This window comes from Callithrix jacchus, chromosome 6, assembly GCF_049354715.1.
Source record: "Callithrix jacchus isolate 240 chromosome 6, calJac240_pri, whole genome shotgun sequence".
In the NCBI taxonomy this organism is placed as follows: domain Eukaryota; kingdom Metazoa; phylum Chordata; class Mammalia; order Primates; family Cebidae; genus Callithrix; species Callithrix jacchus.
Window position 1 is genome coordinate 19846678 of NC_133507.1, and position 26416 is coordinate 19873093.

Sequence of the window (26416 nt, forward strand, 5' to 3'; positions counted from 1 at the left end):
AAGAGTGGCAGAAGCAGGACTCAAACCCAGGCCTGCCTGCTGCCTCAGCTTATCTTCGTCACGCCACAGCTTATCCTAAGGAGAACCAAAGGAAGGAGAGTTTACATCGCCCACACTCCAGGAGACAGAACTAAAGGAGAGGTAATCAGGAGCAATGAGCAGCTGGAAGCTGACTGCAGAAAAAGAGTTTCTGAAGACCATTAGATGATAAAAGAAGCTACTTTGAAGTCTCCATGGAGACTCTCTGATCTGTGACTCAAGACAGAACCATTTTGGAACAGTCTCTGAGATTCCAAGGTCATTTGTGGCTTAAAGCAGAGCAGCCCTTCTTCACAGAGGGGCAGTGGCCAGACTGAGGCTGCTCATGTGCAGTGCTGGACACGGAATTGACGGTGTTAGATGAGGAATAAATGGGCTGCCGACTTCTGTGGAGGGGCCAACTTCTTCATTTCTATGCGTCCTATGTCTCATACAAACCTGCTGTCACAGCAGGTGCTCAGGAAATGTTTGCCAAATTTATTATTTATTAATCAATTAAAGAGTGAAAAAGAAAAGCAGTTAACACCACACTCGGAGTAGGGAGGAAGCAGGAGAATACAACACCCTCACAGGGTAAGTCTGTTCCTTTAGAACGCACACGTGTGTGTGTGTGTGTGTGTGTGTGTGTAATGTAAGGGCACACCTACCATACAGGATCAATCTGTTCCTTTAGAAGACGTGTGTGTGAGTGTGTGCGTGCTCGCGTTGAGGGCATGCCTACCACACAGCCTTTGCGAGGAACTGCCACATTTACAACGAGAAATTCTACCAGCTGGAGATGTGATTCCACAGGCATCCTCTTTTGATAGGCAGGGTCAGTCTGTTCCTTTCGAAGACTAATGTGTGTGTAACGTAAGCACGCCTACCACACAGCCTTTCTGAGGAACTGCCACATTTTACAGTAAGAAAGTCTACCAAATGGAGATCTGATTTTGTGGGCATCCTCTTTTGAAAGGCATGTACTCAGAGCAGTTAAGTGGAAGTTCAAACTTTTGATATGAACTTAATCAGAGTGCTCTGCTTACCACTCAAACACACTTCAACCAAGGCACAGAAATCTGATTGGCTGATAGAGACAAGCTAGGAAGGGAGGACCACCTTACAGCCCTGGGCTCTCCGGAGAAGAAGGGACTCAATCTGGTGCTGAAACCAGAACCTGGAACGCAGCAAGAGAACGCCTACCTCCTCCAAGAACCCTCTCCTCTCAAAATAGGGGGCAGTGCTGTCCAGTTTGGTGGCCACCAGCCACATGTGGCGCCTGAGCACTTGAAATGTGGCTTTTGCAACCTAGGAACTGAATTTTTAATTGTATTTAATCTTAATTTACATGAAAACAGCCACAAAGACTAGTAACTAACATACTGGACAGCAGAGATGAGGGGGAGAAAGTAAGACGAGCACAGAGAAAGAGGTAGGAAATGATAAACACAAACTTCTGCTTCACAACTGTTGGTAAGCACTGTTTGTGTTGCCACATTACTGACGTCTGCTTAGTACTTTAGTTTTCCAAAGATGTGCCTCTATTCTGCATTCATTAGATCCTTATGAACAACTCTACCAAGTAATTGCCTTTATCACTGCTTATAGACAAGATTCAGAGAATTCTGTGATTTACCAAAGGAGACTCCGCTGGGGGGAGTCTAGTCACGTAACCCCAACACTGTCCAGATGGCATGAAGAAACCTCACCTCTTCCTTTCAGAAAAAGGAAGTAGAGAACAGATGGGTGCTTTGTTCATCTCATTGTTCTGCCCTCCACAATCTGAAAATATTGAATGAGAATCAGTCTCTCTTGTTTCACTCCATAAGCTTCTCACCTGCTTGGAATTGAGCTCCTTGGCATCATTAGGAGTGCTCCCTGGGCCAACGGGACAGGCAGAGCTCATCCTTCCCTTCAAGCCTCTTTCTGCTCCCCTTTCCCGGGCTTGCTCAGCGAGGCAGGCAGAAGCTCTGGGAGGCTGGCTTCTACTGGTTCTGGATTATGCATGGTGGTACCTATATGCTATTTTATATTACCTTGAAATTTAAAAAAAAGGTCTTAGGAGGATCCAAGATGGCCGATTGCTAACATCTCGGGATTGCAGCTCTCAGTTAAAGCACAGAGAACTAGAGGACGCCACACTTTCAGACAAATTCAGGTCACTCACGGAGCAGAAGATCCCAAGTGGAGGAGTCACACGGGTCGCCAGCACGACTCTTGTGGCCGGCGCAGCGGTTTCGGCGCGGCAGCTCTCGGAGCAGAGCAAACAGGGCTGGCCTCCCCTTCTGACCGAGGTTTGGAGGACCCACACGGGTCCCCAGCACTACTCCTGAGGCCGGCGCAGCGGCTGTGACGGCACCTCGGCGCGGCAGCTCTCGGCGCAGAGTAAACGAGACTGGTTCCCCTTCTGACCGAGGTTTGGAGCCCCGGGAAGGCAGAGTTGCCTATTTCGGACACAAGAAGGAAGCCAGACAGGAGAATCCTGGGCAGAAAAGCACCATCAGTCTTAACGCCCTGTTCTGGCCCTGGGAACTAACAACTTGGATGTCCACTCAAGAGACCTAATCTGAAAGTTGGTAATTTCAAAAACGACAGGAGGATAAATTTACAATGATGGGAAGAAACCAGCGTAAAAAGGCTGAGAATACTCAAAATCAGAACGCCTCTCCCTCTAAAGAAGATCACAGTTCCACATCAACAATGGAACAAGGCTTGATGGAGAACGAGCGTATCCCAGTAACAGAATCACTCTTCAAGGAATGGATAATAAGAAACTTCTGTGAGTTAAAAGAACATGTTGTAGCCCAACGTAAAGAAACTAAGAACTTTGAAAAAAGGTTTGATGAAAATCCTATTGAGAATAGACAACTTAGAGAGGAATATAAGTGAATTAATGGAACTGAAGAATACAATACAGGAACTCCGAGAAGTATGCACAGGTTTAAACACTCGAATTGTTCAAGCAGAAGAAGGGATATCAGAGGTCAAAGTCCAACTTAATGAAATAAAACAAGAAGACAAGATTAGAGAACAAAGGATAAAAAGGAATGAGCAAAGTCTACAAGAAATGTGGGACTATGTGAAAGACCAAATTTACGTTTGATAGGTGTACCTGAATGCGACGGAGAGAATGAATCCAAGCTGGAAAATACCCTTCAGGATATTATTCAGGAAAATTTTCCTAAACTAGCAAAGCAGGTCAATATTCAACCCCAGGTAATACAGAGAACAACACAAAGATATTCCTCAAGAAGAGCAACCCCAAGGCACATAATCGTTAGATTCACCAGGGTTGAAACGAAGGAGAAAATACTAAGGGCAGCCAGAGAGAAAGGTCAGGTTACCCACAAAGGCAAGCCTAGCAGACTTACAGCAGATCTCTCAGCAGAAACTCTACAAGCCAGAAGAGAGTGGGGGCCAATATTCAACATCCTCAAAGAACAGAACCTTCAGCCCAGAATTTCATATCCAGCCAAACTAAGCTTCACAACTGAAGGAAAAATAAAATCTTTTACGAACAAGCAAGTACTCAGAGATTTTATTACCACCAGGCCTGCTTTACAAGAGCTTCTGAAAGAAGCATTACACACAGAAAGAAACAACCAGTATTAGCCTTTCTAAAAATATACCAAAAAGTAAAGAGCACCAACATAAAGAAGAACTTACATCAACGAATGGATCAAACAGCCAGTTAACATCAAATGGCAGTAACCCTAAATATAAATCGACTAAATCCCCCAATCAAAAGACACAGCCAAAACCCAATGGCATGTTACATCCAGACCTGTTTCACATGCAAGGATACACAAAGACTCAAAACAAAGGGATGGAGAAAGATTTACCAACCAAATGGAGAGCAAAAATAAATAAATAAATAAATAAAAAGCAGGAGTTGCAATTTTCATATCGGATAAAATAGATTTTAAAGCAACAAAGATATAGTGGTAAAAGGATCAATGCAACAAGAGCTAACGATCCTATCACCCAGATACATAGAGACTTAGATTCAATGAGACAGAAAATTAATAAGGATATCAAGGACTCAAACTCAGATCCGGAACAAGTAAACTTAATAAATATTTATAGAGCTCTCCACTTCAAATACACAAAATATACATTCTTGTCAATACCACATCACACCTACTCATAGGTTTAAATGAAACATTGATTGGCCATTATTAATACCCATTTTTTTTTTTCAGAATAAAGCAATATTTCCGTTCACCCTCCCTCTTTCTCTTCCTCTTTCTCCCTCTCCTTTACTCATTTTTTTTCTTTCCTTCTCTCAAAAAAAAAAATAAAAAATAAAAAATAAAAATAAATAAAAAATAAAAAATAAATCAACTTGTAAACCTCTAGATCCAGGTCGGCAATGTCTCTCTCATTGCTTGATTTCCTTCCTTCCCTTCCCTTCCCTCCCTCCCTCCCTCCCTCCCCCTTCCTCCTTTCCTTCCTTCCTTCATCCCTTCCTCCCTCCCTCCCTTCCTCCTTCCTTCCCTTCCTGCCTTCCTCCCTCCCTCCCTTCCTGCCTTCCTCCCTTCCTCCCAAAAAAAAAAAAGTGTTGATCTGATAATACACACACAGGACTGGATTTCCTGCATGAGGATAAATGAGATTTCAAAGGCTGCTTAAAGGCATAGATATTTCAAATAACTCCTTGACAGTGCCATCTGCCTGTCTAACCTTGCACTAAGTTACTGAAACATTTTCTAATTTTCCTTCAGATACATTTTATAGATTCAGATATATATAATATATATATATATATTTGCAAATAAGGGAAATGATTTTAAATATTTAATACTTACAAATGTAAGTCATCCTAGACCAAGAGTTCTTGACACAGGATCAAAATTTATGCAAAAAATGAATGTAATAGGTTTGAAATTTTCCCTAATAAAAAGTTTTTTAAAAGGAAGTAAATGAGGCCGGGTGCAGTGGCTCACACTTGTAATCCCAGCACTTTGGGAGGCTGAGGTGGACCGATCACGTGAGGTAGGGAGTTCAAGACCAGCATGACCAACATGGTGAAACCCCATCTCTGCAAAAAATACAAAAAATCAGCCAGGTGTAGTGGTAGGTGCCTGAAGTCACAGCTACTCAGGAGGCTGAAGCAGGAGAATCACTTAAACCTAGGAGACAGAGGCAAGATCGTCTCACACTTATGCGCTCCAGCCTGGGCGACAGGGCAAGATCGTCTCAAAAAAAAAAAAAAAAAAAAAAAGGAAAAAAGTTAAGTGAAAGCATGCATACATATGTATTTTCCTGAGGAGGGATCCAAGGCATTCCTCAGGTTTACAAAGTGAAGGCATTCTTCTAGCTCTTTATTATCTTTCTCCAGCTCCTGGGCTCAAGCAGTCTGCCCATCTCGGCCTCCCAAAGTGTTGGGATTACAGTCGTGAGCCATGACACCGGCCTGATAGTATATCTAATAGTTATCAAAAAGACTGGCCACGTGCGGTGGCTGACACTTGTAATCCCAGCACTTTGGGAGGCTGAGGCGGACGGATCACAAGGTCAGGAGTTCAAGACCCCATTTCTACTAAAAAATACAAAAATTTCACTAACAAATGGTGAAACCCCATTTCTATCAAAAAATACAAAAATTAGCCGGTATGGTGGCACATGCCTGTAGTCCCAGCTACTTGGAAGGCTGAGTTGGGAGAATCGCCTGAACCCAGGAGGTAGAGGTTGCAGTGAGCCGAGATCATGCCACTGCACTCCAGCCTGGGCAACAGAGTGAGACTCCATCTCAAAAAAAAAAAAAAAAAAAGACTGAGAAAATTTTTTCAAATAGCTGGATTTTTTAATTTAAATTATTGATTACAATTTTATTAATTATGTTCAGATTCCATTTCTCCTTTCTAAATTTACTGAGAATTTATTTGGCCTAGTATGTGATCAATTTACACTACACACACACACACACACACACACACACACACACACACACCATGAACAAAGAGTGAAAACAACCCAAACGCCCAACAATAAGGGAGATTGTGGCTCCCTTATTACAGGGAAGCCACAGTCGTGCCTGTAATCTCAGCACTTGGGGAGGCCGAGGTGGGTGGATCACGAGGTCAGGAGTTCCAGACCAGCCTGACCAGCATGGTGAAACCCTGTCTCCACTAAAAATACAAAAATGAGCTGGGCATGGTGGCATGCACCTGTAATCCCAGCTACTCAGGAGGCTGAGGCAGGTTCAATCACTTGAACCTGGGAGGCAGAGGTTGTGGTAAACAGAGATTGCGCCACTCAACTCCAGCCTGGGAAACAGACTCCATCTCAAAAAAAAAAAAAAAAAAAAAAATCTGTAATTGTGCTATTGTCTAATGCTCCTCATCTACTGCAGCTTTTTCTTTTTGCAATTTGTTGCTATGTTGTTTCATCACACAAAAGTCAATAATGCTATGATAATTACCATCTACACAGAGAGCTTAACAGTGTCTGGCACATAGCACGTACTCAATAAATGTCAGCTGTGCTTAGTAGTAGTATTTTGAGATTAATATTGCTACTTAGGTTTTCTTTTGTTTAAATTTAACTAATATCTCTTTTGCCAATCTTTTTTTTTTTTTTTTTAAGGAACCTCATGAAAATATGAAAGGAAACGCAGTAAAGGAACACCATGGAAAGGAACTAGCAGTCAAAGATTCAATTTTTAAGTCCTGGTTCTCTTACACACTTGCTATGCAAACCCTGGGCCTCATTACACTACTCCTATTGGCAGTGAACCCCAGGAAATCCACTGTGCTGGTCCTGGCCCTCCAGGCCTCTGCAAACTGCCTTGCTAATAGGGCTTCTTCCCTTGACCATCAGATCATTCCCTAAATTAGAACTGAAAAGCCCTCAATTACAAACAACATGATGCAATTTTGTTACAATGTAGTCATCAGAGATGTAAAAAGTGCAAATAGTTTTTAGTGATATAATCTGAAAGGACTAGGGGAGGTTATATAAAAAATATAAGGCTGGGCGTGGTGACTCACACCTGTAATCCTAGCACTTTGGGAGGCCTAGGTGGGTGGATCGCTTGAGCTCAGAAATTCAAGGCCAGCCTGAGCAACATAGTGGAACTCTATCTCTACAAAAATACAAAAACTGGCCAGGCATGGTGGCTCTTGCCTATACTGCCAGCTACCTGGAGGGCTGAGATAGGAAGATCCCTTGAGCCCAGGAAGTCTTAGGTTCTGAGACTAACCTGAGATCACACCACTGCACTCCAGCTGGGTGACAGAATGAGACCTTGTCTCAAAAAAAAAAAAGGATATTAAAAGCTACAACTATACCTACATAGCCTTACACAGAGAGAAGCCCTTTGTCCCTCTCTCTACAGCTGCCTGACAATTCAGCTACTCAGTCAACATGTGCCCTAGCTGTTACACAGGCTGGAACATGCTATCCCTCCCCTAAGCAAAAGGGACAACCCTTGCCTTAGCACTCAGAGAAGATCATGCCCACTTCCTCCTCTCTGCCCACAGTGTATGTGTGCCAGGCCCTGTCTAGAGACATGAGGGCTGTAACCCTAGCCACCCCTTGACTGATGATCTGCCCCTTGCTAAAGATTATCAGAAGGCAGCCTGAAAAGTTGTCTTTTGTTTACTCATCTGATAAGTCTGTGTTCTTTGTGTAAGGGCCCATTGGGTTAGGAAAAAAAATGCACTTTGAGATCCTCCATTAGGATAGAAAATTTCTCTTTAACCATATTAAAATAGTGCTCCACTTACCAACCAGTGTTGTAGTAAGAGGATCAAGTAAAATAACAGATATGAAAGCATTTTGTAACCTCCAAAATGATCTACAAACATAAAAGGAGTACACAGGAAGAACAAGTCCAAGATATCTATAGTACATAATGATCGCTAAAGTGATTAACAATGTATCACATGCTTGCAAATTGCTAAGAGAGTAGATTCTCACCACCAAAGAAACGTTCATGATGTGAGAGGATGCATGTTAGTCTGATTTAGCCATTCCACAACGTACACATTTGTCAAAACATCGTATTATATACCATAAATATATACAATTTTGTCAATTAAAAATACATAAATATAATAAAGAAAAAAGGAGGACTGCATATAAATTATAAGCAACTGAACTTAAATAAAAATCTATGTTTCTGTACCACATTCATGGAAGACTCTGTAAAAGATGTCAATTATCCCCAACCTATTTATAGATTCAACACAACCCCATTTAAAATCCTAGCCGGTGTTATTGTAGACATTAACAAGTTCATTCTAAAACGTTATGGATAGGCAAAGGAACTAAAATAAGCAAAACAGCTTCAAAAAAAGAACAAAGAGGACTCTCATTACTTAATTCTGAACCTCCCTATAAAGGTACAGTAATCAAGACAGTGTGGTTTTAGCAAAACGATAGACAAAGAAACCAATGACACAGAAGAGTCCAGAAATAGACCCACATGTATATGGTCAATTGATTTTCAACAAAGGTGCCAAGGCATTTCAACAAGAAAAGAAAGTCTTCATCAAATAGTGCTAGAACAATTTAACCTCCAAAACAAGTAGGCCACAATCCCATACCCTGTACCACACTCAAAAAATTAACTCATAATTTACCTAAGTATAAAACACAGAGCCACAAAACTAATAGAGAAAGCACAGGAAAAAAAACCTCTGGGAACTTGAGTTAGGCGAAGACCTCTTCTTAATCAATAAGACAATAAAAGCACAAATCATAAAATAACAAAATTCGTAAACTGGACCTCAAAATTTACAACTTCTATGCTTCAAGACTATTGAGAAAATGAAAAAACAAGCCACAGATTTGGGGGAAAATATTTGCAAAATACCTATCTGATCAAGAACTGGTATCCAGAATATATAAAGAACTCTCACAACTCATTAAGAAAAATAACAACTGAATTTAAAAACTAGACAAAAGATGTGAACAAACACTTCATCAAAGAAGATACAAGGATGGCAAATAAGTATACACAAAATTTTCAACGTCGTTAGTCATCATTAGAAAAATGCAAATTAAAGCCACAATGAGGCCTGGCTGGGTGGCTCATGCCTGTAATTCCAGCACTTTTGGAGGCTGAGGCAGGTGAATCACCTGAAGCCAACATGGTGAAACTCCGTCTCTACTAAAAATACAAAAAATTATCCGGGTGTGGTGGCATGCAACTGTAGTTCCAGCTACTAAGGAGGCTGAGATAAGAGAATCACTTGAACCCAGTAGTGGAGAATGCAGTGAGCTGAGATCATGCCACCGCACTCTAGCCTGGGTGACAGAGTGAATCTCCGTCTAAAATATAAAAAATAAATTTAAAACACCACAGTGAGATACCACTACACATGTACTAGAATGACTAAATTAAAAAAAAAATTTTAGAGTAAAGTGAGAGCAACTTTATTAAGAAACTAAAGAAATAAGACAATGTCTACTCCATAGGCAGAGTAGCCTAAAATTTTTTAAATTGAAATACTACCACTTCACACGCACTAGGATGGCTCCTAACAAAAAAAACAGACAAACAAAAACAGAAAGCGTTGGTGAGGGTACGGGGAGAATGCAAACCTTCCTACTGTTGGTGAGAATGGGAAAGGGTGCCGCTGCTATAGAAAACAGTATGGCATCCCTTCAAATTAAAACCAGGGTCAGGTGCAGTAGCTGCAATCCTAGCACTCTGGGAAGCCGAGGCGGGCAGATCATGAGGTCAGGAGTTCAAGACTAGCCTGGCCAACATGGCGAAACTCCATCTCTACTAAAACCACAAAAATTAGCTGGGCATGGTGGCCAGCTAATCCTAGCTACTCAGGAAGCTGAGGCAGAATTGCTTGAATTGGGAGGCAGAGATAGCAGGGAGCTGAGATCGTGCCCCTGTATTCCAGCCCAGGAGACAGAGTGAGATTCTATCTCAAAAAAAAAAAACTAAAACCAGAATTATCATATGATCCAGCAATCCTACTTCTGTAGGTACCCAAAAGTAGGTACTTTTTAAATTTAAAGCAGAGCCTTGAAGAGATAATATTTACACATCCATGATCACAGCAGCATTATTCACAGCAGCTAAGAGGTAGAGGCAACCAAGGGTCCATCAGTGGATGAACGGAACAAAATGTGGCATACACAGCCAATGTTTCTCAGCACTTAAAAGGAAGGAAATCCTGTCACAGACTATAACACAGGTGAACCCCAAAGACATTCTACTGAGTACAAGCCAGTCACAAAAAAAAGACAAATGGTGTATGATTTCCCTTATATGACTTTGACTTACAATAGCCAAAGTCATAGAGACAGAACAGTGGTTGCGAGAGGCAGGTGGGAAGGGAACATGGAGAATTCTTGTTGAAACGGCACAGAATTTCAGTTTTGTCAGATGAAAAAAATTCTGGAGATGGGTTGCACAACATGAATGTACGTAATAACACTGAAGTATACATTTAAAAATGTTTTTAGAAGATACCAAGAAACTACTTTTAAAAAATGGTTAAGATGGTAAATTTTATGTTATTTTTTTTTTAACCACAATTTTTTTTTGAAACTCTGAAATACCAAGTGCTAGTGAAGATACAGGGATTGGAACTCTCATGTACTGCTGGTAAGAATGTGAAACAGGAGAGTCACTTTGGAGAACAGCTTGGCAATTTCTTATGAAGCTAAAGTTAATATATACTTACCATATGATCTGGCAATTCCACCACTAGGTACTTACACAAAAACTGCATGTGAGTTTCTTTTTTTTTTTTTTTTTTGCTGTTGTTACCCAGGCTGGAGTGCAATAGCGCGATCTCGGCTCACCGCAACCTCCGCCTCCTGGGTTCAGGCAATTCTCCTCCCTCAGCCTCCTGAGTAGCTGGGATTACAGGCACGCGCCACTATGCCCAGCTAATTTTTTGTATTTTTAGTAGAGACGGGGTTTCACCATGTTGACCAGGATAGTCTCAATCTCTTGACCTCGTGATCCACCGCCTCAGCCTCCCAAAGTGCTGGGATTACAGGCGTGAGCCACTGCATCTAGCCCTTGTGAATGTTTATATAGTATTTATTCATAACTGCCAATAGGTGGAAACAAGCGAAATGCCCATCAACTGAATGATGAATGGGTAAACAAATTATCTACATTCCTACAATGGAATTCTACTCAGCAACAAAAAGAAATGAACCACTGATCAATGCAATATAGTGGGTTAAATTATGGCCACCAAAAAAGGTATGTTCAAGTCCTAACCCCTAGAACCTGTGAATGTGACCTTACCTGAAAACAGAATCTTTGCAGATGTAATCAAGCAAAGGTGAGATCATACTGGATTAGGGTGGGCCTAAATCCAAGGACTAGTTCTTTCCAAGAGAAGGGAGAGGAAGATTTAGACACAGAGACACAGACAACAAGGAAGAAAGTTGTGTGATGACAGAGGCAGAGAGCAAGTGATGCAGCTACAAGCTAAGAATTGCCAGCAGCCCACAGAAGCTAGGAAGAGGCAAGGAGGGATTCTTCCCCACAGCCGTCATGGTGCTGCTGACACCATGATTTCCAGCTTCCAGACTCAGAACTTGAGAAAATAAATTTCTTTTATTTTAAGGCACCAAGTTTGTGGTACTCAGTTACAGCAGCCCTAGGAAACTAATACATGTGACAACTCAGATGAATCTCAAACGCAATACACTAAGTTAGAGAAGAACTCAAAAGACTATTGATGTGTGATTCCACTAAGAGGACACTGCAAGAGTCAAAACTACAGATTTCCAGAGTTTCCAGAGGCTGGAGGTGGGGGGTGGAGAATACTTACGAAGAGACACAAGGGAACCTTTTGGGGTAATGGAACTATTCTGCATGTTCATTGTGGTGGTGATAATATGGCATAGAGCTATATACCTAAAAAAGGTATAAATTATATTGTATGTAAATTATACATCAAAAAAGTTTATTTAAAAAAAAAATCTGGCCAGGCGCGGTGGCTCAAGCCTGTAATCTCAGCACTTTGGGAGGCCGAGGCAGGTGGATCACAAGGTCAAGAGATCGAGACCATCGCGGTCAACATGATGAAACCCCGTCTCTACTAAAAATACAAAAAATTAGCTGGGCATGGTTACGTGTGCCTGTAATCCCAGCTACTCAGGAGGCTGAGGCGGGAGAATTGCTTGAACCCAGGAGGCGGAGGTTGCGGTGAGCCGAGATCGCGCCATTGTACTCCAGCCTGGGTAACAAGAGCGACACTCCGTCTCAAAAAAAAAAAAAAAAAAAAAAAAATCTGTGCTCCAGTATTCTCCTCAGTTTTTAAAAAATTTTTCTCTGTTCAGAAGAGGGTGCCTACCAGCCTAATTGGGGAAAATGTGAAGATCAAAATAAAAATAATAAATTAGCTTGCTCAAGCCCACTCTTACTCTGTAGCATGTTTTTTCTTTCCAATAAATCTGTGCTTTCATCGCTTCAAAAATAAATAAGTAAAAATAGATAATAGAATAAAATAGAAAATCATAGATTATATCAAAATATAAAATCAAATAATAGATTATAATAGAATATAATAGAAAATCATAAAGCCATACACCGAGAGATAAATAAATGAATATATAGATTGAAAGTTTAATGAAGATCAGTATAAAGTACCTCCTCACAAAATATTTATTCTTTACAAAGGGGGAAAGAGTAACTTTAGAATGGAGAAGCCTGACACACACCACCGTTTTTTTTTTTTTTTTTAAACAGGGCCTGGCTGTGTCACCCAGGCTGGAGTGCCGTGGCACCATCTGCGCTCACTGAAACCTCTGCTCTTCAGGCTCAAGCAATCCTCCCACCTCAGCTTCCCAAGTAGCTGGGATGACAGGCATGTACCACATCTCGTCTTTTTCTTTTGAGACAGACTTTTACCCTTCTTGCCCAGGCTGGAGTGCAATGGCACAATCTCAGCTCACTGCAACCACTTCCTAGGGTCAAGCGATTCTGCTGCCTCAGCCTCCAAATAGCTGGGATTACAGGGATGTACCACCATGCCTGGCTAATTTTGTACTTTTTAGTAGAGACAGGGTTTCTCCATGTTGGCCAGGCTGGTCTCGAACTCCTGGCCTCAGGTGATCTGCCCACCTCAGCCTTCCAAAGTGCTGGGATTACAGGTGTAAGCCACCTTGCCCGGACTTTTTCTTTTTCTTTTTTTTTGAGATGGAGTTTCACTTTTTGTTTCGCAGATTGGAGTGCAATGGCACAATCTCGGCTCACTACAACCTCTGCTATCCAGGTTCAAGCAATTCTCTAGCCTCAGCCTCCCGAGTAGCTGGGATTACAGGCATGAGCCACCATGACTGGTGAACACCACCTTAACTGACAAAAGAGAACATCATCATTAACAGGACACATCAAAGTCATGTTCCTAATATGGTATCATAACAGCGTCACTTCTGTGTTATTCCCACCAAAGATGCATAGTCTGAATCAAATTACAAAGATACGTCAGGCAGACCCCAACTGAGGGGTTATATCTACAAAAAAACTGGCCAGCAATCTTCAATAGTAACAAGATCACAAAAGTCAAGAGTACTTGATTCATGTCAAAAACAAAAGGCTGAAAAGCTGCTTCAGACTAAAGGAGGCAGTAGACAGTAACTGCACATGATTCTGAACTGAATCCTTTTACTACAGAGTACAGTAGTGGGACAGCTGGTGAATGAGGTCTGAAGGTCAGGTTGTAATAACGGATCACTGTTAATTTTCTTACCTTGATGGCTGTATTTTGGTTATATAGAATAATGTCTTTGCTTGTAGGAAAAAGAGTGAATATTTGGGGGTGATGGGACAACACAGTGAAATATTTGGGGATGACGGGACATCAGGTCAGCAACTTATTCTCAAGTGAAAAAACAGTTATGTTAGCCAGGCACAGTGGCTCATGCCTGTAATTTCAGCACTTTGGGAGGACGAGGTGGGAAAATAATTTGAGGTCAGGAGTTTGAGACTAGCCTGGCCAACATGGTGAGACCCTGTCTCTACTAAAAATACAAAACAAAAATTAGCCAGGTGTGGTGACATATGCCTATGATCCCAGCTACTCAGGAGGCTGAGGTGGGAGAATCACTTGAACTCAGGAGTTGGTGGCTGCAGTGAGCCAAGATCGAGCTATTACACTCCAGCCTGGGTGACAAAAAGAGACTCGGTCTCAAAAAAAAGAAAAAATTATGTGGACTATACTTGCAAGTATTCTTTAAGTGACTATTGCAAAAAAAAAAAAAAAAACCAACAAAAAAAAAAAAACATATGAAAAGAATCCTGGGGGTCAGTGCAGTGGCTCACGCCTGTAATCCCAGCACTTTGGAAGGCCAAGGTGGGTGGATCACTTGAGGTCAGGAGTTTAAGACCAAATTGACAAACATGGTGAAACCCAGCCTTTAATAAAAATACAAAAATTAGCCTGGCATGGTGGTACGCACCTGTAATCCCAGCTATTCAGGAGGCTGAGGCAAGAGAATCGCTTGAACACCAGAGGATGAAGGTTGCAGTGAGCCGAGATTGTGCCACTGTGCTCCAGCCTGGGCAACAGAGCGAGATTCTGTCTCAAAAAAAAAAAAGAATCCTGGAAAGGCCAAGGATTATCATTTTATCCCATTCCCCAATGCACTGGGAGGGGAATATCATAGTAAATTCTATATTCCTCTAAAGTTGACCATAAAATAGCAAAAAAATGGGATCTCAGACACAGCAAACTTGCACAATGCTCTCTTTTCTGAAGTATTAAATCCAGCATACAGCAGAGTCCTATGTTATTTGGATACTAAATGACCCAATGGGTTAATATATAAGGTAGTTTGATATACGAAAGTAGATCTCTAAAAGGGGCAGTAATATGGTAAAGCATCCACCATCATTATATCGAAGACAAGATTCCAGTGTAATAGAGTACAAATATGTTCATATTGTACTTTTTCTAATGACCATTATATTTGGAGTTCCCATTAGCACTCTCGAATAGAAGTCCCAGTTTAAATAACACATTTGGCTTTATTTGACATCATCAAAAAAGTGAACCCAGCTTCTATCACAAATAAATAAGGTAGTGATTTTAAAATGGTCAGGCATCCAAATAATCGAGTTATGCTTCATCTTAAAGTTTATATCTCAACTTTAACATCAAATCTTAAATTGCATAATGAGAATGACAGGCTCGTAATCTTTCAGAAACTAGGCTATCGAAGCCGATCTAATTCAGATCTTAACAACAGCACCGTATACCACTGTCTGAAACACCAATTCCACCTTGTTTTGAACAAGGCTCTCCACTGATATGAATGATGAAAGCACCCTAGGACACTGCAGTAATCTAAATGCAGTACAGACCATTTATCTGTGCCTTACACCAGCACTGTCCCATGTGGTGGCCACTAGCCACATGAAACTAGTGAAATGTGGTTATTCCAAATTAAAGTATGTTTTATGGATAAAATACACAACAGATTTCAAAGACTTAGTACAAAAAATGTATATGAGATATCTCAACATTTTTTATGCTGATTGCATGTTAAAATTATATTTTAGATATACTGGATTAAATATTTATTTATTTTTATTTTTTTGAGACATGCTCACTCTGTGGCCCAGGCTGGAGTGCAGTAGCACCATCTCTGCTCACTGCAACCTCCCAGGTTCAAGCAATTCTCATGCCTCAGCTTCCCAAGGAGCTGGGACTATAGTTGTGTGCCACCACACCTAGCTAGTAGAGATGCGGTTTCACCACGTTGGCCAGCCTGGTCTCAAACTCCTGACCTCAGGTGATCCACTGGCCTTGGCCTCCCAAAGCACTGGGATTACAGGCATGAGCCACAAGAATCCCACAAGTTTCTTTGTCTTTATTGTGGCCACTAGAACATTTTAAATTACGTATACTTGTGATATAATTCTACTGCCAGTGTTGCCTTCAGCCATTTGTGAAATAACACCATCATATGCTGTAGAAACTATGAAAAAGAATATAAGTGGACTTTCCAAAAGAAGACTGAGCTGTACCCAGGCCCAGTTTATCCTTCAAGATCTCATCTTTTTAGGGATAATCTTTGTCTATCTTTCTACACTCCATTCAGCTTCAAGAAAGTATATATCTGGAGGTACCTGAAACTCTGACGCACTGCTCCGCAGCTGGCTCACATTCGGTAAAGATCCTCCATGGTACTGGGTAAGGCGCAGTTGCTGGAGCTTCTGAAATTGAACCTGGAAACAAAGCAATTTCAAGAACGTTGAGAGGTGACAGCAAAAATTTAAAAGAAGTAACAGAATATAGTATTTTGCAGGGAAACAGTTCAAGAATGTAAGTCTCGGTTTCAATTTCTTCTCTACTTAAATGATCACACTTTCAGGTTTCCAGAGCTTTCTGGGTTTTGATTACTCTATTTTTGGAATAGCTTACCCGTGTTCCAAATGTCCCATGTACCATCACAGTAACATACTCTTGGAAGGTCTTTGAGTGTGTATGTTTAGGCACGCCTGCATTATCTTGGACAACAATAAAAGAATTTCTGAAAAAAAAACTAAGCTACTATCCACGACCCTAACACATGAACTATGTTCCCTTGTTCATGCTCTTTCCCAGCCTCCATTTACATTTATGGTAATAACTGCATAGCTGTGATCATGAGATAGGTACAAGCTAGCATGCTCACATCATAAGCCTTTTCTATGCTACTACAGAATAATTTTTAATGGCTATATAACAGTTCTTCTGAATTATTTCCTTAGAACACATTCCAAAGAATGATTACTAAATCTCTAGATATGGGTGTTTTGGTAGCTCTCAATATATACTGCCAAAACGCTTTCCCAAAGGGTTTAATAATATACATATGAGAAAAGTTTCACCAAAAAAACTCACTGACATTGGATATTATCATTAATTGGGATAAGTAAGGAAGGAGGCAAATTCAGTAGGTATAAAATGGCATCCCACCACTTTAATATGCCCTTCTTCTGTAAGTTCTTCCTTACTTTATTTTTCAAAAAGCAATATATTAGTTACAGTTCTTGTAAACCTCAAAGTGGTCTGATCTAGTCTTTAAGAGTTCTGCTTCTAAAATAATAAATTAGCTCCATGGTTACATAACCCTTGGCACTGTAATTCATATAGAGAAGAAAAGGGTTATAGACGAGAGGCCTGGGGCAGATTTTCACCCTTCATTACTCTGTCTCTACCAACAAAACATGACCAGATCTAAGCCCCTAGGATGGGCCAGGTGCTGTTCTCCAACACTGTGCCCACTTCATCCCTAATCCTCCCCACAATGATGCAAATGAGACTATATTCTCCTGCCATTACAGACCTGGAGACCCAGACTCAGAAGTTCAGTTACTTGCCACGTGGCTGGCAGGAAGCTTAGCCACCAAAGCCCATGTGCCTGTTTCTGCCATGCTCTTCTTCTTTGTCCCATCTTTACCTTGATGATCACACTATTTACCAACTCAAAAAAAAAATGTGAAGTTTGGTTGACCAAAAGCACTTTTTAACCTATGAAGCTCTGTTTCATTTTTACATTTATTATGAAAAATTTCAAATAGTATACGTGAAATAAAGGCAAGTATAATGAAACCCCATCTATCCATCTTCTAGCTTTAACAATTACCAACTTATATCCAATCTTCTTTCATCTTTACCCTCTCCACTACCCACAGTGTCCCACTGAAAGAAATCTCAGACATTCTTTCACTCCATATTTCAGTATGTATCTCCAAAAGGTAAGAACTTAGACCTGTTTGGAAATTCTAAAGGCATACAGAATCCTTTAGTGGCTTTCACTTCCCTTCTACCTGCTGTATTTGATTTCTCAAACATACTGCACAGGGAGACAGTTAAAACCTATTATCAAAACCCAAATCTCAGAGCCAAACATGAGAAAGAGAACACTGTGAGCTTCTTCCATCTAGGGGTGGAGTTACAGGAATGAAGTCTCTCAGCTTTCAATCTTAACATTCTAAAAGTACTTACCAGAAACATCTGACTATTCTTGAAATTCTCTGGACAAAATTCTCAGCCATCTTGATTTAAAGCCTTTGATTTCTTCTTTGAAGCATCAATTTATCCACTGATTTACTGATACAAAGAACTTAACTATGTGCCCGGTAGTATGCCAGGCACCGGCTAAGATGAAAGTGGGCTGAAATTTCTGCCTTCGGAGACTTCTCACAAAGGCTCAACTCTTCCCCAAAGACCTTGACACTTCAACCAAACTGAGTTCTAAATCCAGAGAGGGATCTGCCTTCAATTGAGCAGAAGGCCATCTCACAGTCCCCCACAACCACTCTCCCTCCCAAAGCACGGATGTCCAAAGCCTTCAAAGACTGTTAAAGAGCACTGGACTTTGAATCGGATGACGTTACTTTGTAACCTGGACTCTGACGCCTCCTTCACAAGATGCAGTGAGGATTAAGTGATGCAGACACAACAGCAGTATGTCAAATGTACAACTAAGGACAACTTCTCAAGGTACTATCATTATTGCCGATCTTCTCAACTACCTCTTAAAACTGAGACATTCTGACATTTTCCTCTTTTGAAATTTAGACGCATTGAGCTAGAAAAAGAATTCTGAGACTGTCTTCAACACCTTCACGTTTACAGACGATGAACATGTGAACCAAAGAATGATTAGCCTAAGGCTTAGGTCACCGGCTGGCAGCCCACGGACTGCATTTTACTTAGAGTTCTGTTTACCCACCAGATGTGGTCTCATTCATGTTTTAAATTTCAATTGAAAAAATTAGGACACTGCACAAAAATCTGGATTTCCAACTTCTCCTGACTGAAAGCTCGGACAACACTGAACCTGTGTTCTTGTAAGGCATCAGTGGATGAAGCTGACAAGATGACAAGAGGCCACCCCCTTAGATAGGGTTTGCCAGGTCCTCACTGTACCCTATTACTCCTCCATGATGGCCCAGGATCAGCTGCCACAATCACCTCATTACTGGTTCCTCCACTTATTTTCCTTACGCGCCTCACTTACTGAGTTAGCAACCTTTGGCCTATAGTCACACACCTTAGTGGATTTTCTTTAATGCCCACACAAAATGAGATCCAGGCCTCATTAATTCCTTTTCCAGAAAGTCTCACAATAGCCAACAGGATTACAATCCAAAATCCCAGTGGACCTTTTAGAGGCACTGACAAGATAAATCTAAAATTCATGGATGTGCAAATGACCTAGAGTAGTCAGAGCAATTTTTTTTTTTTTTTTTTTTTTTTTGAGACAGGGTCTCTATTGCCCAGGCTGGAGCACAGTGTCACAATCGCAGCTCACTGCAGCCTTCACCTCCTGACTACAGGCACATGCCAACCATGCCCAGCTAGTGTGTGTATATTTATTTATTTACTTATTTTATTTTTTTTAAAAGAGTCAGGGTTTCACCATGTTACCCAGGCTGATCTATAACTCTTGGGCACAAGCAATCTGCCCACCCCAGCCTCCCAAAGTGCTAGGATTATAGGCGTGAGCCATGGCACCTGGCCAGAGCACTTTTTAAAAGGAGAGAAGTTAGAGGACTTAGGTTACCAGGTTTTAAGGCATATTATAAAGCTATAGTAATACAGACAGTGTGCTATTAGCAAAAAGAGAGACAGACAAATCACTGGAACAGAAAAGAGAGCCTCAAAATAAACCAACACATATATGGCCAACTGATTCCAACAAAATTGCCACAGCAATTCAACGGGGAAAGAAAAGTCTTTCCAACAAGTGATGCTGATACCTTACAGCGGGGAGTAAAAGCAGCTGAAGAGCCTCCTGGGGGAAATTAAAAGCAGCTGAGTATATAGACACTCACTGCAACAGCCAGATCCAAACTCCAGCTCTGCCACTGTATCTCTCTAAGCCTCAGTTTACTCATCCACACAATGAGGAAAATTCCAGATATACACACCACAGGGTCATTTTGAGGACTATGGGAGCTAACAACATGTGAAAGGGATTCCATTGCCCAGCAAAGGGAAAGTCCTCAATATTTAGCCCAAACCTAGTATTTCCATCTTCTCTCTCTCCTCCATTCTGAGACCTCACTAATCTATGACTATCTATTGTCTTATCTATTGTTTATTTTCACATGAAAATAATGAGTCTTCCCAAATATTCAAGTCAAATCAACACTCCAGGTTGATAAGCTGAGTTAGTCTTGTCTTTCCTTAACACAAGTTGCTCTTCACAGCCAAACTGCTGGAAATTTCCAACCCTATCTCCATTCCCTCCCGTCCATTCCTCAACAACTTAACAATTAACCTTTCACCCAGCACCCTGAGAATGCAGCATCTCTCACCAAGGTTACTGATAACCTCCTCCGATGACCTCCACCACTAGACCAAAGGACACATCTTTCGTGTCAGCCCAAGTCAGTAGCACTAGGTGCTGCTCTTCACAGGAGTCCTCCCGGCTTTCTCCTGGCCCTCTGGTTGCTCTTCAAACCTTCTTTGCTGTTTCCTCCGCCTCCTTTTCAAACAGCTTGTGGGCTCCTTCTAGGCCCTCTTCACGGTTCACTTTCTGCCAAAGGTCATAAACTCAACTGCCTACAGCTGTCAAGCAGAGACTCTAAGTGAACCTGCCTGGAATCACTGCAAAGAATACCTTTGAGGGTGATGGGGCCTGTAGCAAACTGAAGACCACATCCATTGGCTTTCTTATGGGGCAGCCACCATTCGGCTTCAGGCAATTGCTGCCAACCAGAAATGTCAGGTTAGTGTCTTTAGATTATCTAACTTTTCAAAAGAAGTCAAAGTCCAGATTTTACTATAAAATCCCAACATTTATTTTTTTGGAGACAGGGTCTCTGTTGCGGAGGCTGGAGTGCAGACTCACAATCACAGTTCATTGCAACCTCCAACTTCTGACTACAGGCACGCGCCACTATGCCCGGATAATTTTCGTGTATACATATACATTTTTTTTTTAGAGATGGGGTTTCACCACGTTACCCAGGCTGGTCTAGAACTCCTGGGCTCAAGCGATCTGTGCACTCAGCCTCTCAAAGTGCTGGGATTACAGGTGTAACAATACTCATTGTTAGCCTTTAAACCAACCAACCAACTAACCACATTTTGGGCCAAAACCAAAAACATGTTAGAGGCCCAAATACAGAAGTCAGGCCCCAGTTTACAGTATCTGTTCCATCAATTCTTCCCAGGCAGCCAAATCTACTTCTGTGGCTCCATACCAAAAATTCCCTCATTCTCAGTAGCCCAGCCTTCCTTCTCAGGCTCCAAAGCCATCTAAACAGCTGCCTGCCGGACCATCTCTACCCACCTGCCTCACAGGCACCTCCAACTCAGCATTTCCACACAGCCCAAACATGCTCCTCCTCTTAATGAAGGACACCCTGAAATGGTTCAAGCCCTCCCTCTTTCCTGCCTTCCTCACCCATTCACAAATCCAGTCCTTTCTATCTCCTAAATATCAATCTGCTCACTGCTCTGTCTCCCAACTGCCACCATCTTAATAAACGCCACTCTCATATCTCCTACTAAAACCCTCTCCTCCACTCACTGTGCTGGAGCTAGAGGAATCTTCTAAAAATGCAGATCTCCCATGGTCCAACCCCTTCAGTGACTCTCCATTGTCCTTAGGATCAAGTTCCAAATCTTGTCTCTACAACCTGATTCCTGTGGACACCTCCAGCCTCATCTCACGTCACCCTCCTCATCCCCTTACTGAAGCTCCATTCCCTGTACCTGCAACATATTCCCTCCCTAACTCCCAGTGAGCCTTCAGGCCACTGGAAGAGGTGAGAACTCCCTACCATATGTGTCCAAAGCTCCACCCACTTCTGCTTTGGTGATATTCATCAAAATGCGTCTTATTAAATGAATGTTTTCCTCATTAAATCCTACAATCCATTACGACAGTGTTTCGCTTGCTCATTACTATATACCCAGTGTCCACCCTAACCCCTGGCACACACTAACGGCTCACTCAGTAAGTAAATATATGGGACAAATTAGTAACATCTTTGAAGGACTGCTCCATGTTTTCACCCTCCTCCCTCATACACACACACATAACAATGTAGTGGGCACTCAAAAACTGGTAAATGAATACATTAAAAAACCAACAACATAACAGCCTCTTCCCAGGCACACCTGCCTCCACTTTCTTCCCTCCCTTTACCATTCCAGGTGCCACCACTTAACTACTCCTCCTAGATTCCTTTCTCAAAATTACCCACTGCTTCCTGTTAACACTGGACTTCTTTTACTTTTTTTTAGATGGAGTCTCACTTTGTCGCCTAGACTGGTGTGCAATGGCAAAATCTTGGCTCACTGCAACCTCAATCTCCTGTGTTCAAACGATTCTCCTGCCTCAGCCTCCTGAGTAGCTGGGATTACAGGTGACTGCCACCACGCCCAGCTATTTTTTTTGTGTGTGTTTTTAGCAGAGACGGGGATTCACCATGTTGGCCAAGCTGGTCTTGAACTACTGACCTCAAGTGATCCACCCATCTCAGCCTCCCAAAGTGCTCGGATTACAGGCGTGAGCCACCACACCCGGCCATGGACTTCTAAAGCTAGAGAAAATTCTCCACAATCTAGTCTATCCCACCCATCAGGTGAGCAGGATTTAACTCCAACTCTGAAGGATTGCTTTGATTACGTAGAGAAGGACTTGAAGCCCAACACAGGCTCAGTGGGGAAAGAGCATCTAGATTGATCAGCAATGTCTGCCCTATCAAATAGCATGTCTGTCATGGGCTAGGAATGGAAAGTCAGTATATCTGTCATCCAGTTACCAACTATGAACTAGGTGGATACTTCTCCAACTGGGATCTTCGGATCCTTAGAGACATGTCCTTCATAGACACACTGGGAATCTAAGAGTTCTCTATGAGAAGTGTTCTAATTTGATGACTTCTTTATGAAAACAACCCATAAGATTTTAAAATAAGCGAACATTAGCAGGCAAATTCAGTGTTATCATTTACAGATGTGTTTATGAACATGATGGAGCCAAGCAGTATTACTTTACTTATAACCTGCCAAGAAGAAAACATGGACAGAATTAACATGTAAATGATTCCCTGTACCAGGTGAAGGCCAAAATGACACCATAATTTTGCAGTAATTAGAATAAAGTGGTGAGTGAATTATCATATGGGCCACAGTTGATTAGGCTTGCTAAATTCAAGAGACCCTGAGCTATAGCATGGTCTCTTGAAAGGAAGAAAACACTTTTTTTTTACTTGAAAGTAAGTCAACAGTGAGAATCTATGAAAAATGATTTGCCTTTAAAACAGTCTGTACATGACTCATGACCTCACCTGTCAGGGATATTTTAAAGGAGATTCATGAATGGGGGGCGGGGAAGATTGGATGTGCCATAGGTATACAGACATATACAGTACATTTGTCCATAACAATATACAGTATGTATCTAAACGACACTTAACAATACAGGCCCCAGCACTAATCCTCAGCTTTCACACACCCATTCTTTTCAATGTGCTCTGAGCTTACGGAGTTCATCCCTGAATCTAACCAAGGTCACAAATGTAAATACCAGCGGATGCCAGCCAGGTAATAAATGAGTGAAGCTGATAGGGTATAAGAAAACATTCTCTTGAAATCTTCAGCTTCTTTCTCTCTATATATATTTATTTTTTCTCAATGTGAACAGAAATATAAGTATAGGAAATATTTCACTTTTTCCTTATCTTCACTGAAAGAAAAACACCGTCATGAGTATAAATGCCAATTGTCACCTAGCCTCCCCTTGGGGGACTGTGACAGAGAGTGGTGTAAACGGTGGCAAACGAGAGTTCTTGCTCCTTTTAAAAGGGCCACCATCACCCAGCTCCAGGGGGTCGGTAGGAATTCAGGATTAGTGTTACCAGAAGTCTTCCAATTTTTAATATATATAAATAAATGAGGAAATCTGGATTTGGTGTGGAAGTCTTCCAATTTAAAAATTTTGGCAACAGATTCAAGAATTTTTCCCAAACACTGCGCTGGCCAAAAAATAACGTGTCTGCAACTCAGCTGGTTTGGAACTCTGCTCTCAGCTCTCCTTCCAGCTGCCTCCTCCACCTCAGTCCCCTGGCATCTGCAGATCCTCCCCCATCCTTCCGATGGTCCTCCAAGGTCAGTATTCAGCATCGTCAAGGCCAGCCTTACTGCTGCTGACCTCCCTTCTCTGCAGTCCTGCGCGGGCACTCGGGTTGGCTCTCCATCCTCCACTGCCTCACTCAGAAGTGACCTAACCTCACCAGGTGTTTGTCCCGGCTCGCGCCTTACTCAATCCTCCGGGTCCCTCCCCAGTCACCAGCGACGTTTGTCAGTTCTCACTAAATATCCGGGGCCCAACCAAGTCAACTGGACCCAATAAAGGACCTCCAAGAAGTAGAAGAAGCAGAGCCTCACCCTCAACACCGAATCCCGTCGTGGTTCCCACACCCTAAGCCACCCCAGGGCCGGCCCCAGACGGACTTGTGCTCAGAGTTCCCCCAACTGGCGCATGGGACCCTGGGGTGCCAGCGGCCTTCCACGCCGGCAGCACTGCAGGGCTCGCTGCTGGGGATGTTTGGAGCGACCAGAAGCTGCGCCGCACCGCCCGGCCAACCTCCGCGCAGCTCGCGATTTCCTCTCGGGGCTCCCCGTCCTCCTCCCGCCTCCTCAGGCCGCCCCCGCCCGGCCGCCCGCCTCCGCGGGCTTCACCCCGGCCCATCTCCCCGCACCCGGGGCCCGACGACCCTCCCACCTCTGCCCGGGATCGCGAACCGCTAGCGGGTGTCGCCAGGAGGGGAAGCGACGAGGCCGCGGCCGCTCCGGCTCCGCTCCCAGCCGCCGGTTCCCGGGCGCGGTCCCCGCCCGGCCCAGCCATCGCCTCGGCCCCGCGACCTCTCACCCGCCGCGCGGGTACCGCCCGCGACCAGGGCCGCTCCCGCCCGCGCCGGCCCAGGCCCTCACCCGCGACAGGGTGAGATCGGTCATGAGCTGCTCGAAGGCCCGCGTCTCCTCGGCCTGTCGCTGCGTGTGCAGCGCGATCTTCTCACTGAACTTCCGCGGGTTGGCGCTGCCTGAGCCCGGCGAGGCGGCCATGGCGCGGGCCCGGCACTGGCAGAAGCGGGAGACGGCGGCCGCGGGGCCTGTGCCTCGGCCCTCCCGTCTGTCCGCAGGCCGTCCCGGCCGCCGCCCGAAGCCCGTCGTCCGGCGCGACCCGGCAGAGGAGCCGCCGCGGCCCGGGACCTAGCGAGCGGCCGGGAGCGCGCCGAGATCCGCCCCCCGCGCCGGGCCCCTCCCCGCCCCGCCCCGCCTCGCCCCGGCCTCGGCCTCCCGCCCGCCTCGGCCCAGCGCTCTCCCGGGCCCCTCACTACGGGGCTGAGGGCTGTTCGCTGTGCCCCGCTCCCCGGCCTGGCTCGGGACCCGCCTCCGGCCACCCGGGAGGACCCCCGTCAGCCCGGCACAGCGCCCCGGCGTCAGGGGGCCGCTGCGGTGCAGCTCCACGGAGACTCTGTGACCCGGGGCCGGCCCCTGCGTCTGCGCGACGTGGAGAACACGGCCTGTGCCCGCATCCCCCTCCCCCCGCCCAATTACGAAGATTTTCTCCTCGGGGTGGAACCCGGGCGACCGGACCTCCAGCAGGTCACCTCGGGCCCCTCAGGGGTGCGCTCATTCCGCCTGGGGCCAAACGTCTACCCTCAGCCTTGCCGCTCCAGGCCCCGGGCCTCCCGCCTGTTTTCCTGACCTCTCACCCCCACCCCTACCCGCCCCCGTCAACCAAAGCTGTGCCTCAGCTTTAAAAACGGCCTCGCGTTCTGCACAGACCACAGACAGCATCCGGCCCTGCAGCCGCCTCCGCTCCACAGCCCCGGGCCCCTTTCCAGGTTCTTTCCAGGTCTCCCTGTGGCCTCTTCACGCCTGTGTCAGCTTCAGCAGGTGCCAACCCCACCTGGGAAAACCAGCGCTCAGCCTCCGCGAGTTTCCCCTTCTTTTGGGGGCGTGGAGGGATGTCTCGCTCTGTCGCCCGGGCTGGAGTGCAGTGGCACGATCTCGGCTCAACGCGGCCTTGACCTCCCAGACCCAAGCGATCCTCCCACCCCTGCCTCCCAAATAGCTGGGACCACAGGCGGAAGCCACCATACCCGGCTAGTTTAAAAATGTTTTTGTAGTAATGGCGTCTCGCTATTTAGCCCAGGCTGGTCTTGAACTCCTGGGCTTAAGCGATCTGCTTGCGTTGGCCTCCCAAAGTGCTGAGATTACAGGCGTGGGCCACGACTCCCGGCTAGTCCAAAAGCTACTCTCAGCATGAATGTTGATGTGCACAAAGATGTCCAGGAGAGCCCTGAGAATGTGTCAGTGTTTTGTAAAGTGGGAAATATTAGAGGCCTTCAGAAGAGTACAGAAAATAATGTTAATACCACCCACGCCCCCTACTATCGAGATGAAACAGTAATACATTTTGCTGCATGTACTTGGGA

The 26416-nt window shown here is 43.9% G+C and overlaps 1 protein-coding gene across 13 annotated transcripts in view; it reads right to left on the reverse strand.

The window, feature by feature from the left end:
- Positions 1-25174, reverse strand: part of CRTC3 (CREB regulated transcription coactivator 3) — a 119346-nt gene extending 94172 nt beyond the window's left edge. For 9 of the 13 annotated variants that reach the window (XM_078326820.1, XM_054257267.2, XM_078326817.1 and 6 more), the window contains exons 1-2: positions 24906-25174; positions 16088-16186 (exon numbers count right to left, since the gene is read on the reverse strand). In XM_078326820.1, coding sequence (XP_078182946.1) covers positions 16088-16186; positions 24906-25037 — 231 coding nt within the window. In that variant the 5' untranslated portion in view covers positions 25038-25174. Of the gene's footprint in view, positions 1-16087; positions 16187-17951; positions 18300-24696; positions 24836-24905 lie in introns of those variants that run through there. The other 4 variants (XM_078326819.1, XM_078326818.1, XM_078326822.1 and 1 more) reach the window with 2 other exon arrangements.
- Positions 25175-26416: the final 1242 nt, after the last annotated feature.